Source organism: Dysidea avara, chromosome 7 (genome assembly GCF_963678975.1).
Source record: "Dysidea avara chromosome 7, odDysAvar1.4, whole genome shotgun sequence".
Lineage (NCBI taxonomy): Eukaryota > Metazoa > Porifera > Demospongiae > Dictyoceratida > Dysideidae > Dysidea > Dysidea avara.
Window position 1 is genome coordinate 36,851,584 of NC_089278.1, and position 16,301 is coordinate 36,867,884.

The following is a 16,301-nucleotide window of genomic DNA, read 5'->3' on the forward strand; positions in this document are numbered from 1 at the left end:
AAAATCTTTGGGTAAAGTGAAACGGGACTATCTTGTAAGCGTTTACAATGAGCCTTTGCCACAATTATGTCAGAAAACAAAATTTAAGCCAAAGTTCATTGTGGCAGTGCTATGTTGCACACTGAACTGAACCACAGTTAGTTTCACACAAGTAATAAAGTATTAAGTTATAAGTCATACAAGTGTTGTGGTGAGGAAAAAGAGCTGACTTCAAGGGGAATCCTATTTATTTGCTTACATAAGGGGAGGAGTTGTACTTATTTGGATGTAAAAGATGATATTGAACTTTAAAAAATTCCATTCCACCATTCCAGTAGTCCATTCCACTGTTTATACACTCCCGTATACAATTGCCTTAGCTTGCATGTGGTTTAACTAACCCTGCATATTTGTTATTAACTATACATACTTAAAGGATGGCATGAAGATCATGTACCGGTACTATAGAGCACTATCAACATGTGTGCCAGCAATATAGGACACTAAAAATCACATTAGTTGTCCTGCAAGTGCATGTAGTAATAAAGCAAGTACCAAATGCTACAATTATAATTAATTAGTTCTTGCAATATACTGATAGCATACCTGCATGCTCACATCAATACTTGCAGGATGGCATTAGGAAACCTCATGTTCTTGAAAAGTGACATCACCACGTACATAACTACATGAGTGACAATGGTGTTTAATGTGGAGATGGTCCTGCACATGTAGGAGGAGCTGAAATTGATTCCAGAGAATATGTTTTTTCAACCTGCCTATGTAGTAGAAGGCCTAGTATTGCAATTGGATTGCAGTCACCAATATGATTGTACTTCCAGTACATAGCAGGATTCTCCATACCATAAAAAGGCCAGTACGTTGTACTTATGCACCTATCAATGTTATTCCCCACCTCCACCCTCCTGGGCATAAGAGGGAAAATGGTAGAGATTTGACTTTTAAAAAAAATCAAATTCTCCACCCATGGGGGAACAACTAGTGGTCAAAGTATGGCTGCAGTATAAACGCTTTAGGAAACAGGCTAGTTCTTATGTAGCTTGCAAGTTAAACAAACACCTTGAATTTTGAGTGGTCAAATGCCCTGGCCCACTATTGGGAAAGAATTTCAGATCAAATCAGACCAAAATCCCCCACTAAGCCCAGGGGGAGGGGATAGGTGCATTAAGTACCCGTGATAATGTTCCTGACAAACAAAATACATTTAACTCTACAGCTTTTAGTAGTCACTTCTTGAGCTTCATTAATAATGGATCACAAATCCATACTTATTGTTAAATAATTAACAAACTCAATTTAAAATTATTGTTCTGTTTGGTTATATATCTTCCTGAACATGTTAAGAAATATACTATCACATGATTATACTTGTATATACACCAAATTGTCACTAATTCTTATCATCCAACGGTCGATCCTTACTTATTGCAGTATATTTCAACCCTAATATACGCACCAAATTATCAGTCTCTCATTAACCAATTGATGTATAATAGAACCAAATATTAGCATACTAGTTTGTGTATGAAGAAATTCTACAAAAATAAGAATCACTGTATACAGATCTAGAATTAACAGAAATAACACTCAGTTACTATAAAAATTAATAACTACTGTAAAATGCCATGAAGAACACTGGAAAGGATAACTTAACTAGTACGAGTGTTTGTAAAAAAAAATCAATTAAGTTTTTTAATGTCTTTGGCAAGTGTACTCAAAGTGTCGTTACCACTTTCTTCCATCACTTTTAAAAACTTGTGAAAGTTTGTTTGATTAACTGATAAGTTCGGTAGTATCACGTAGTCCAAAAAGTAGTCTGCTTTATCAGCTGATGTCTTCAGTGACTTTATTTCAGCCTTCAAATTACCAGGTAGGAGACCAGCAGATCGTAGCTTAGCTATAAATATAGCGTCATCCATAGGAAGTGTTTCAAGTAGTTGTGGACTAAATTTCTCAATATTATCCCGAAATTTCTGTGAGTCATCTATATTAAAAAATAATACACACACGTAGTAGCAATACTTCAAACTATGCCAATAGTGAAACATCATACCAAGAGTAAATAGTGGGCTCTCCCAAATTATTTACTTGTGATTGTACAATATGATTACCTTTATCATCAGGTTTTCCTTTTGATGTCTCAGTAGATGTATGATCAGTGTGGTCTGAGCAAATATATAAACCAATAGTAAAGCAAACATAAAAGTGTACTATAGCATAATAAGCATATGGCTAGACTATTACAGTAGTATGTAGTAGGTGTAATACACAATACATCCTATTAACTGTGTATAGATGATAACAACTAAGACTAATGTTGTCTCTGTATGTGGTAAAGAAAGATGACACAAAGAAAAACTTACCCAGCAATGATTCCCCTATTCATGATAAACACAATGGTGCTACGGTGCGAGTCATTATAAATGTCCAAAATTAGTGGTTTATGGCCTATGACAGTTTAATGACCATAACTCCACCACTGAAGCACTTACAGGTTTCAAATTTTGAAGTGTGGTAATATAACAGCTATTCTACACACAACAGGAAGTTGGAATATTTGTGACATCATCAACCACTTCCATGATGTAATAACCATGAATATCTAATAATATGCATATTTCAATTTTTCTCAACAGATGTACTAGATGCCAGCTTAACATTTGAGTGCCACCAAGCTGTGGATAGGAGGAAACTTTCCACTGAAAAATAATATTGATTTTTAATGATGGCATGAAGTTATGCCAGCTTTTTTACATATATAAATTACAATTTATCTGTACTCTACAATAACATAAGGTTACAAAACTTGAATTATAATTAGAACATGATAGATACAAAAATTGCACTGAAAAAAAAATTAAAAATTAGTTAGTGTAATGCATTTACAAGAAGTTTTAAAAGCTCCATTATCTATTCTCGGACTTTACGGTGTGACTTGTACTGCTTTACAGCAGCTTCCATTTGTGGACCCAAAGTTAACCCTTCTCTATAGGCTGCTAAGTAGTCCCTCATTTCCCTGAAAAATCTCCTTATGGTGTTCAGTGGAATGGTATCTAATGATTCATCCAGTGTATTTTCTAACCCCTTCAATGAATAATCACAATGAGCTCTGGTAAACTTTTTGCTTTGTCCCCATACTCGTTCTATGGTTTCATTCACAGTGGAATTTTGGAATAAAATAACCTTTAAAATTGTTTGAATGCAATAATGTTTCAACCCTGGTTTTCTCCTACTTGAAATCTGGCATTTTTTGAAGTTCATTTCTCATTTGTTCAGCTATCATTTTAGTCACATTAATGCCCCTCTCAATCAAAACTTTCTTCATCCCTTTAGGCGTACCATCAGGGAGTACCATTTTTTGTACCCTACCCCTCTACATAGTATCCCGCATCTTTGGTTGTGCCCCACCAGAATGTACATTCATTCTGTTTACATTTAGGGCATCATCAGCAAAAGCTGTGTGACCAGAACTATGGTCAAAAAGCCAAATTACATTATACAACTCTCTGGGATACTTAACTTTAACAACTTTAATAACATTTTCAACTTGGGCAATAAATTTGTCACTGTTCCAGTAACCTTCACCCTCAACCCCATACTTCAGTAGCACACGGGCTGTCTGCTTTAAATCAGGATACTCTAATTTTCCTCTTTCGAACTCTTCCATCGTTAACCTCAACAAGCCATTGAATTCATCAACAAAATTGCTTACCATTATCCCTCGACCTTGCCCTTTAGGTCTAATTAACTGGTTTTCCTTCTCAGCCCACATCCAGCCCTGATCCTCATTTGAATGATATGTGCTCTCGTCATGAAAAAGCAAAACTAAGTGTCTACGTTGGGGCCCGATAAAAGGCTCTGACACTTCATCTGTACATAGAGGTGGGGGTGCATGAGTACTGGACAAAATTTCTAAACGCCTCAAATAAAGGGTTCTGTATTCGACTACATCTTTCCTCTCATGCCCATCAATGTAGACACCCTTTTTGGTGCTGGAGGGCTGAAACCCTAGCTTGTGGAGCCACCTACAAGCTGTACTCAAACTAACATTGGCTGGTATGCTAGGATGGTGCTCCCTTACCAAAGGCAACAGGGTCCCATTTGCCCAATTACAAAAATCATGAGCAGTCATGTTCGGCATACCCTGCATGTCCACGAACCCACTCTAAAGTAAGCTCTCGACATTGCTCGTCCATCATCACATGGTACCTATTGTGTCTTCCTCTGGAATCTTCAGTAAATTCTCCACTGTTGCTCAGAAAATCTTTTCTCCACCTTCTTATTGTCTTCTCATTCACTCTAAAAAGTAGCCCAGTTTCCTTTGCAGCTCCTGTCTTGGTTAACCCAAACCTCTGGATGTAGTTGTCATAAACTATCATCGTTACCTTCTGCTTATCTGTGCGCTTCATGTCACTAACCCAGTCCTCAAATATAGCGTGAATTTCGTCTTCAGCAATCGAACCTTCGTAATCTTCATCTTCATTGGCTTCCTCATCACTACTATTTTCTTCTAAAGGTGCCGGAAAATCTTCAAATGGAACCGTGTCGACAGCTCTAGTGCCTTCTCTGGTATCTTCACTCATCTCTTCTGACGTTCCAGCTCTGACCTCCTCACAAGAAACCTCACCAGACCTCAAACGCTTCTCAACTTTTAGCTTATTCATTTCAGAAGCCCTTTCCCTTAGGGACGCCTTGCGCATTCTTGACATATGCATTTTACAACTTGTTGAAGTGAGCAAACAACAGACAGGAAGCAACAAAAGGTGCGAAATATTTATTGTTGTGATGTAATGCGCATGGTCGTGCCATGGCAACCACAAATATCAAAGATGCCGCTTGCGATCTGATTGGTTAAAATAAAACAGGTGATACATTAACAACCATTCGCTCAATTGACGTCAAAATCGATACGTGACTTCATCACAGTAGTGCCTACGACTCGCGAAAAAGATAGAGTTACCGATTCTTGGTGAGTGCGATTACTGTGCGATAAATATTTGGACATTCTTGATGACTTGCACTATAGTTGCAACTCTATATCATTGTGTTTGTAAGTTACAACTGCATGCTTTTTGTAAGTGCTTGTAATTTTTTTCCCTATTATATATGCTTGCTATGCAAATACTTTGTAGGCCTGTAACTCTAAAAGTTATTGGCATGAACCATACACTTGGCTATGTAGATTATAAATAGCCAATAATAAAGAATTTGAAAATGCACATTATGCCGGGTTTTTACAGTTCTGGCCATATTTGATAATTTGTAAACTCAAAACTTTGCATGATGGGCAATAGCCTTGTAAAACCACAAAAAGGTGGCTAGTATCTTTATGTTTAAGTTGGCAGTATGAGAGAATCTGTGTCTGATTTTTACAATCTTACCATCTCTTCAATTACTCTCATTACATAATATGTGACCCACTGAGCAAAACACTGGCCATTTTCACACATTCCTTTAATTGCATTTTATTGTATGTCTGTTATCTATAGTAACACAGGAGTGGACAGCCGAAGTTTCAGCTTTTTGTGAGAATAATCTTGGAGATACAGCGCTAGACAGTTGAAACAGGAATAAACTCGATGTATACAGCAACAATATGGCAAATGAAATACAGGTGCTTACTCATAACTCATGACTGAAACAAGCTACAAAGACAGGCTTTGGCTCAGTCAGTTCATCATGAATTGGCACATCGATTAAAGTATACGGTTTTCCATGTACATCTCTGTGTGGACAAAGAAGAAGGCCATTTCAACAATTAAATAATGACTGTACACTTTTTTTTACCACATCGTAAATAAGCACCCATAACTCACATACCATGGTATGCTGTACGAACACAAAAAAACAAGAATTTTCTTACTCCCAATGAAAAGGAAAATCTGGTGGTGTATAGGTTTTATTCATTGACCTTTGTTTTGGTACGGTACACACTGAATCGATTAAAACGTGCATAAAATTTTAACGTGACATGCATATATATAATGTATTTGCAAAAATGACCAGTTTTCGCTCAGCAGGTCACATATGGTAGCACCAATCTAGTGAAAAAATAGCTACACTGGATCCTCACTAATCTGAACAGTAGTAGTAACCATTCTATTAGATTAGTAATTTTGTTAACAGATGTATGTTCTATTAGAGTAACTGAGCTAGGCTCTGTGGGCTTTGCTAAACTGAACAGACTTTTGCAACATGATAACAGAGCTGTTCAGATTAGTAAGGATCCACTGTATAATCATTTATACTGTTACCTTGGTGATCGGTTGTAGTGCTAGGTACTTCAGGATGGGCAAGACAATGATCAGTGCTCTCAATGCCTGAAATTTTTAATGTATTATAGTAAATTTTCATATAGTATGCAGTTTTCATACGTACCTGGTGAGGTAAGCAGTCCTTCATACCAATCATCCGGAACGAAAGTGCCACAGTAAAGGTCTTTCTTTTGTATTAGAATATCATATTTGATGTGTGGATTTCCACAATTTGGACATGGCACAAAAGGTATGGGCTTGGCAGACGCAGGAATGATTTCTGCACAAATTTCATTTAGTTTACTTCGAAAAAAGCTGATCAATTCTTTACGGCATTCAGCAGCACCCTCAAGACTTTTCACTAGGACAATGTCCAACTGGATAGTACTACTTTCTTCACTTAACTTGACATGATATAACTGGCCTTTGCTCAGAACAATCTTTATTTCATATTTGGTCAACCTATGCAATAACAAAATTACAACACTAAATCAATTATTCATCACTCACCCAACAATACTTCGGTCTCCACTCCAAGTGATGCATGCAGCCACCATGTGGTGATATACCATTGGTGGAATGAACCCAGCCCTAAATTTGAAATGAATGGACCATTCATCTGTTTTGTTCTGTTGCTTTTCCATGTCATTTTTAGCTATGCGAAGCTGTGAAGGTACAATGAACACTTCATTTTCCTTGTCAATCTCGATTTCAGGATGGGAATCAAACAATCTTGTTTTAGTGCTAACTGCTACTATAAAGCCAAACTTAATTAGAAAAGCAACTGCTTTTTCAAAACAGATTTCGGAACTGGCAAATCTGTATCTCTTGTTGAACATCTGAAGCATGTGGGCCAAGAAAGTACCTAACAGGAAACCATCTTCTGTAAGGCATGTGTAAGCATCATCTTTTGTATCTCCTGTTGCTTTGTAAGGATGGCCAACAACAAGAAAAGAGATCAACTTTTCCAACCATTGGGGAGACAGAAAAATCAATTCTTTGAGAGTTTCAACAGCAGGAAAGTACAAGATGATGCCTTTGTGGTGAAAATGTGTGAGAGCCCCTCTCAATTCATCACTATCTTCCTCAGCCATGAAGCCATTTTCAACTGCAATCTTATGGAATTCAGAGGTAGTGATAACATCTTCCTTTTGTAGCAGCAGCTTCTCTTCAATTTTTATGTAGACTAGTGGATGTTTTTCCTGTAAAATTGGAGTAGTTGCTTGACTCACGATATTCTTTAGTTGGGAAATGGTGGATGGATCTCGGTCCTTATTACTTATAAATATACAATACTTTTCTAGAGCAACCTGTAGGCCTTCGCGATTTCCAAACAGATGTTTTGCATATGGCTTTCCTTTAAGCTCTTTTGCAAGTTGTAAAATTATTTCCTTTTTGGCTGCTTCAACATCACCTGTGATTTCATCAAGATGGGTTGCAATCAAGACTACAGTGGGTAGCCGTTCAGACTTGTGTTGGAGTTCTCCATCATCGTTGCAAACTGAAGTGACGGTCTGAAGCCAGTAATGAATTACTTTAAACTGGCTGGCCTTTGGAACATGTGCAGATTTATTCTGGTCACCTGGCCTGGCTTGTGTGGGATGAGATAAATTGCAGGAAGCCTTAAAGACAATAAAAACCAGGTTGTTTTTCCTCACAAATACAGTATGGGTGTTCAAGTATTGGATCTGGCCAGCGAAGTCCCACACAATGGCAATAAATTCATCTTCACTGGATACCTTCATGATCTTAGCTTTCTTGATTTCTTTTACCTTTACTTCAGGCATTTGCATTTGTGAACGTGAATGTGAACGTGGAAGTAAAGGCTTCGCCTCTTTCTTTACAGTCACATTTAAACTATGGCAGTATCGGACGTGAAGCTTGTCAGCCATATCTTCACGAGTGCACTGGTGCCAGTTGTTTGCATAGATGGTACCAATCTTAACATCTGCTCCTTCTGTTGCTGCATTTTCTTGGAACAATTCATCAAAGAGAGTAGAAATTAAGCAAGTCTTCCCAGCATTCTCGGGACCGAATACTAGGAGACGTATACTGGAGGAATTAGCTTCCCCAAATTTCATTGCCAGTGAGTAAGCTTTCTTTTCTTCATCAGTTACTAAAGTGGTAAGGTAAGAGAAAGTGTATTATCATATTAGTGCAGTGGCTTAAGAGAATTTGTGGCTAACTACAGTCATACATACATGTGATATTAAATTCTGTGTTATGTACACTTATTAAATTCTGTGTGCCTGCGCCTTGTACTAAAAGGCGTAAGATTATGGATTTGGCCTGCTAAGCTAAGTTGCATGGGGCATACACGCTAAGACAAGATCAACGCCCAGGTCTGGAAGCGAAGACTGCTGTAAAAACAGTGTTAGCTATGAAAGTAACTGTTATGTAAATGTGAAATCGCTTTTTGAAAATGTCCCGTGTCTGCGTCCGACTATATCTGATGTTAGTAACACTAAGACTCCTCCAAGTAAGATGATGGCAGCATTTTGGGAGGGGGAAGGCTGTGTGATAAGTGGACACAACTTATACTAAGTGTTGAGGGTTTCAAGGACCTGGCCTACAAGATTAGGTTGGGACATGCCAGTTAATCTCTATGACACTGAATTAGATTTCTAGTGCACATGTACAATACTATATTGGTCTTTAGAGTGCTAGTCTATCCTTCATGTCCGATCGTATCTGCCTTACCCAACTACCCCAGCCTGCCTGCTTGTCCTGCTTTCATTTTTATCTTCAATCACCTTGGTTACCATCTTTATCATAGACAGTAATTTTATTTATTTTATTTTATTTATTAGAACTTTACAGTGACCAATACTGAAGGTCTGACAGTAACATGATGTGTCTATGTTGACACATTCTCATCTTTAGATGCCACAAAATTATTTATAGTGCTCATGCTGCTGTAAGAGGCATTACTATGTAGCTAATTGATACTGACATCTGTTGGAGTTCACGAGTGCTTTGGAATGACCATCGATGCCTACTTTTGTGGTAAGCTTATTGCAACTGAGCACTAGTTGTGTAATTTTGTAAACCTGCTAGTGGAAAAGTTTCTGCCTTGGTGTTGTGTAAATAATATATTCAAATTATTGTTTATATTACCTTATTGCACTTTTTAATAAATTTAAAGTTTACGCTTGTATAATTTTCAAGGACACATCATGCTCAGTGACCTTGTTTACCATTTTACCACACCATTAGTTACTAGCACACTTGTAGAGTGTAAAGTGAATATTGGATTGTTCCAGAGAAGATTATAACTAGTCCTTGTTGATCTGACATTACATCAGATCAAGGTCAAAGTTGATGTTTATGAAAAATATGGACAGTTTCCATTTCTAAGGGAACTCAAAACGTGCTACCACCAAATCGACACTTTTTATTGTCAGCAAAGATGAATGGGACACAAAGGAGGGCACTGGTAAGTCCATGAAGAATGCACTGTACATACTCCGGTATGTCAAAAGGCACCTCTCAGGTCAAAGCGACATCGAACAGTGAAAAAATCAAGCCCATAGCCTTAGTCGTTATTGAGTTACGCTTGTCTGAAGGCATCAGTCAGTCAGTCAGTAGAAAATTCTGTTCAATAATTTTTAAAAAATAATAAAAATCCGTAGCAACTTGTTGAAAGCATTTTTGGTTGATCTGAAAGCTTGTTTGGGCCTAGTTTTACCTACTGTAAACAATACTGCCTATTGTCGTCACGGAAAATTGAGGCTGGTTTTTGGGTGATGTTATTTCATGGGCCACGCCTACTCCTTTGTGGTCCCTACTATCATAACCCTTTAGAAGCCATTAAAACAGCCATGTGTATGAACATGTGGTAGAATGGTGAAAATTGCACTTCATTGAAAGATATAGATTCATTCTCCAAGACAATTTTTTTTTGTTATTTAGGACTTTTTAGGTACGCATTTTTAGAAGTTCTACGACTGCTCTATTACAACCTTTTTCATATGGCCACCCAAAAGTGGGTTCAACCCGGGTTGAGTAACCCACATTCAACCCAGTTTCTGTTCACAATCAATCATCACATGATGGTATTCATTGAGTGATAATTGTCTTCTGTGCATTTTATGTATTCATTAAAAACCGCAACCCACTTTTGAAGCCATAAACTGAGTTAAACCCGAGCTCAACCCTGCTCCTTTTTTGTAGGGTTGAACTCGGTTATGACTTCTGGGTTCAACCCGGGTTCAACCTGGTTATGGTGGTCATATGAACACGTTAACCCGGGTTGAATGTGGTTTAAAGTGACCATATGAAGGGGTATTAGAGTAGCTGACTGTTCTATTACAGTACATATCGATCTTTTTTAGCAGAAAGTGGTCGGACATCCTTGACTGGTTCAATAGGTAATTGGGCAGTATTCGATCTAATTGGTTGGTAAATGTCTAATGGCTGACCATTATAATCCACTCTGAATTGTTCTGAGACCAATTCAGGATCTGTAGGAAATGGGAAATAGAATGGTGGAATCTGTTGACTACACTGAAGGCTGCATCTCGTGTCACAGAAAGCAGTTATGTACTGATGACTTGGAAGGAAAGAGCTGAAGGCACACTACCAGATGTGCACATTTACAACTTAAATACTTTATGTTTATATCTGAGGGAGTTTGTATAGTTAGATGCTGGATGAGCTTCAAAGGAGCTATTTGCAACCCAGGCTACACTGAGGTAATTATGTCCTCAAGTAGAACAGTAATTAGCTACGCTTGGGATAAATTCTTCTAGAACGTACATAAAAAGTGGCTTCTAACAAATTCCTGTACTGGTATCTATGGGGATGGTCACTCGTGCTTGAGACACTTTTCACATCTGTTACATCATTTTGGTGATTTGTACAGAGATATCACATGAGTTACTTCAAGTTTAGAAATGTCATTTTAACAGTATGGGATGGTTGATACCCAGATGACACAAATTGTTTAATGGCATGGTCTGGAATGTTTAAGAACCCAAGTAGGTGGTTTTCTTTATTGCAGTTGTAGTCAACACAATCATGTCATGATGGTCTGGTTTTGAAGGTACTCAGGTACTGTATACAAAGATACTAGTAGTATGGTGTAAGGACAGAGGTCATTTGTAGAATGTATAGGCCTATACATCAAGATGTCATCTGCATCTTTTGTAGAAATATCACTGAAAGACTGATGACAATAGTGCTATACAGTATCAATGCTATATACCAAGAATGATTGAGAAAATAAGAGTATTTACATCCCATGCAGTGCGCTTTAGCTGGGTGACATTAAAAAATATACCACTTTGATGCCTCAGATCAAAGGAAACCACTAGACTATATTTCATGCATTACCTTAACTACAGGGGAATATCATGATATTGCCCTGTGTTAGGGCAATATCATGATATAGCCCTGACCACAACTGCTTTGATATTGAGGCAGTTACAAAGCATCAGTTCCCTTTGATTCTTTATATAACCGACTAAAGTTTGCATTGTGGGTTTGAGTTTAGCATAGACTCTAATATGTTGGTTTACAGTTAGGCTAACCATTTTCTCAGAAGGAAGTATTGCATAGTTCAGTTACTATATAGGCATCAGTAAATGATCATTTTCACAATGTGGGGATTGTTTTTCTACACAGCACATTTCAACCGCATGACAAGATGGCTCAGCCATTCACAACCTATACTCCTAAGTACTTATTTTAGCACTTTAGGTTACTTTAGACATCCACAAAGTGGTTATTTGGTTAGAAATGGTATCACTACAGCCAGTGAAACCCACAATCATATATTTTTGTACCCACAATTTTAACCCACAATCACTGTTTACAAACCTCTGTATAAAAGTAAAGTGGTGAATGCAAGTTTGCCTTCCTTCACCTATTAGGTGAGCAGGCCTCAGTGGTATACTGTATATAAATTAAATTTGGCGATTCATCACTAAACTGCCAAATTTAAATTTCACCATTATTATTGTGTCTAAGCTTTTGATAGCAGTTGTTGAAACAGGTTTCGACAAACCAAGTGTGACTTCATGGATACTACTTAAATATACCTTGTTGGTAAATTAGCGTGGTCCATGCATGCAAATGGGTGGGACCACGCTATGGACTAGACTAGAACTCATATACTTGATTAGTGGGCGTGGTTCCACGTAAGTTTGCAAATACAAACAGACATGATTTTGTGCACAGCCATTGATAAATGGGTGAGACTCTACGTATGCTTACAGACAGCAAATGATCTTGATGAGTGGGCATGGTCTACAAAACAAATCGAGCTGCAGCAGGACCTGGATATTCTTTAATGCTGGTCAGATCCAAACCTGGTTCAATCATGAAAGCGACTAGATGGATGCAGTGACTGAGTCCATAACATTTAGCACAAAAAGGATTGTACACTACAGCATGTGCACTTTGTCCTTATACCACTCGTGTGCACTGCCAATTTTTCAGTGAGAGCATTTCACCAAATTAAATTTTTGCCAACTGCAATTTTATGGCAAATTGCCAGATATTAGTTTCACCAATATTTGTTGTTATACAGTATATTACATGTAACACTTTCAAACCTCAGATCAAAGGAGCTATCTGGGCTACATTTTGTATGTATCCCAGCTAGCCGGGTTACATTTGAAATGTACCCTGGGCTACAACTGGGCAATAATTATATAGACACTGAGGCCACAATCAATTGTGGGTATCGATTAATATTCACGTGATTAGGATGCACGACTTGGATTTTGCTATGAAAACCACTCAGGCGGATAGCGTTTTGTTATCCTCGCCATCTTACGAGTTGAAAAACGTTGGGCTAAGGTGAGAACTAGTGCTATAACTTACTCACCAATTGTTTCTGCACGTTTTCAAATATGGACACACCCCCATCATGAAGCTACCACTCTGCACGGAGTAACTACTCTACAAGCATGCTATTACCTATCTAGTAATTTTCTATAAACGATTCAATAGCACTGATTAAAACATTAAACTTGCATAACTGAAATTCTCTGTGATATCTCTAGGCAATGTCCATCTTCATAACCAAACGTAACCAGAACGTACTAGCTGCTGAGCCATGATAAAAAATTTTAGGTATGCATATATAATACATCCAGTGACTGCACTCATATTGGCTTGGGTGATTGATCACCCTGTACAGGCTATCAGCTGATAAGTGTTACATATTAGCTATAACACGGGGCAGTTTGGGCTTTGCCTGAATGTATGCCCTCTGGCTGCAAAGCCCTCATTCCCATATTACAACTATTTCAAATAGCAAATTGTATAAACTGAAGCACTATTGTGCAAAACCCTCGGGGAAATTGAATAAACATATGGAGATCCATAGTACCAGGTAACAACACGTGGATCAGTTTTGCTGCTTGTCCTGTTTCTATAACAGGGCTACAATTATCACTTTGGTTAGCACACAAACCAGGTATAAAAATACAACTTGTACCTACTGAAATAACTTACAGTAGCTTTAGCACAGCAACAAATAGTGTAGTAACTTTGTGTGACAACACGTGGACCTTAGTCCCAATTAGGCACCAGCTTTCTAGCACACTCCATTTTTATCATATTATAGGTTTACTGACCACAAGATTCATGAAGGCTCATTAATTTAAAGCTTCTAGTCTAAATCCAAGAGATCTGCACGGAGCCTGGCCTGAAACGTTGTAGATCGCTGGTTATATCTGGACAACTCAACAATAATTAAGAAATCTTGACATATTAAAGATTTTGAAATATCATCCCTGCTTTTGTTGAGTTTGTCAATCCCTCGTCTGAATCAGTGGAGTATCGCTAGTTGTAATACACTACTATGGTTGAAAAGGATTTACTGCTATCACTTTGTACATTAAGACTTCATCAAGAAGTAAGGAGGCCAAGATGAACAGCACATATCACCACAACTTTAGAATAAAGTGTTTGCAGAACAATCCACACATTTAATTTGTTAAACTCATCAAGAGAAGCCAACAGACAAATTCACACAGAGCCGCACAAGACAACTACAGTAACCCTAGCCTTGCCATCCTGAGGGTTAAATGTCATAGTATTACTAAATATCATGGTATTAATATAAAAGCCATTGGCATTAAAGTAACAGCCATTCACCTCAATAAGTACACAGAAAAATTTGGAATTTTCAACTAGAGTAGGGACCATAGCACATCGATAAAAAGTACTGAAACAAGCTGGAGTAGTGTACGATATTAAATCACCGTAAAACAATAAGAAGTGTTATATCCCTACTGTGCATTTCCATAATGGTATCTTGAGCACAGTAGGGATATAACACTTCTTATTGTTTTACTGTGATTTAATATCATGGACTACTCCAGCTTGTTTCAGTACTTTTATCGATGTGCTATGGTCCCTACTCTAGTTGAAAATTCCATATTTTTCTGTGTACTTGTTTGTTAACTTTTTTTGTAAATAATTATTATGACTGGTGAACCCATGCATACCGCATCAGAAATGATGCTGCGTGCCCCAATTATCGTCTGAAAAGTGAAGTATCCATTATGTTTTGTTGTCAGCTATGTTCAACTTGTTACGCAGCATTTCGAATCAACAACTGTTAGAAAAGCACCACTACAATTCACGCATATCGAAAGAAATGATGCCGTGCGCCCCGGATTATATCAATAATTATCGTCTGAATCCATTACGCTTCGTTGTCGGCTATGTTCAACCCATTACACAGCACTACGAATCAAGAACTATTTGAAAAGCGCCTCTGCTATCAAAATAGCCACTATGACAAATACGGACGATTTCCGTTATGAAGGAAAGCCATCACGTGCTATTGCCAAATCGACACTTTTCGCTGTCAGCAAAGATGAATGGGACACAAAGGAGGACACTGGTAAGTCCATGAAGAAGGCATTGCACGTACTGCGGTATGCCAAAAGGCACCTGTTGGGCTGAAGCGACGTTGAACAGTGAAAAATCAAGCCCATAGCCTTAGCCGTTATTGAGTTACTCTTGTCTGAAGAAATTAGTCAGTCGGTTAGTTACTCAGTCAGTCAGTCAGTAGAAAATTCCGTTAAATAAATTATTTTTAAAATTCCATAGCAACTTGTTGAAAGTGTTTCGGGTCGATCTGAAAGCTTGTTTGGGCTTAGCTTTACCTAACCAATACTGCCTCATCGTCGTCAGGGAAAATTGAGGCTGCTTTTTGGGTGATTTTATTTCGTGGGCCATGCCTACTCCTTTGTGGTCCCTACTATACACTACGAAGTATGATAAACCAAATACCTCAGTACAAATTACCACAGACAGACTTGTTTACATAGTGGCCACATCATCACCTGCCTGTCACATGTCTGGTTACCCACTAAATATGGGATAAAACATGTCCACAGGGAAGCCATACTGTATGACAAAAATAGGCAGTACCAAAACTGGAGGTATACTGATAATTGGATTATCTAAAATATTGGATAATTTTTACCAATATTGGTATTGGTACAGAACAGAAGGAGAACCGATATTGCTACCGATACTTATAAAGTAACAATAGTTTGTACATAAACAGATTATATATTGGTTATCCACTTGGCTGTTTAGTGCCAGTGACTTATTGTTTACTCTACAACAAATGCTCTGCTGTGAGTAGTCATATACCTACACAGGATTCTAGTGTTTGTTGCTAGAAAGCTTATCACAGTCTTTACAAATAAAGCAGTTATGTAGTACCTTTGTAATAAAAAGAGGATAACCAAGGAAACTTGTAGTACCAGCTTTCTCGCAAGCCACTAAAATGCAGAGTAATGCAGAAATATCCACTTTAAGGCTTCATGGGAGTATATATAAAAATGTTTGTGGGTGCCTAATTGTCCAGTAGAAAACCAAGCTACCACTACAGACAGAGTATAGCAATGAATACATGCACATGTTTTAGGTAAATGTACACTTTTGTTTGCTTAAAACGGTAATGTAAATATTGGATCAACTATCGGCTATCGGCTTCATTTAGTAGCATCAATATCAGATATTGGTACATGCCATAAACCCATATTGGTACACTTCTAATCAAAATCAGCAAGA

At 37.8% G+C, this 16,301-nt stretch overlaps 1 protein-coding gene across 1 annotated transcript in view; it reads right to left on the minus strand.

Moving 5' to 3' along the window:
* Positions 1-1,467: 1,467 nt before the first annotated feature.
* LOC136262573 (death-associated protein kinase 1-like) overlaps positions 1,468-16,301 on the minus strand; it is a 65,233-nt gene continuing 50,399 nt past the window's right edge. The window contains exons 10-14 of the mRNA XM_066056905.1: positions 6,765-8,370; positions 6,379-6,716; positions 6,255-6,320; positions 2,112-2,165; positions 1,468-1,984 (exon numbers count right to left, since the gene is read on the minus strand). Coding sequence (XP_065912977.1) covers positions 1,680-1,984; positions 2,112-2,165; positions 6,255-6,320; positions 6,379-6,716; positions 6,765-8,370 — 2,369 coding nt within the window. The 3' untranslated portion in view covers positions 1,468-1,679. The remainder of the gene's footprint in view (positions 1,985-2,111; positions 2,166-6,254; positions 6,321-6,378; positions 6,717-6,764; positions 8,371-16,301) is intronic.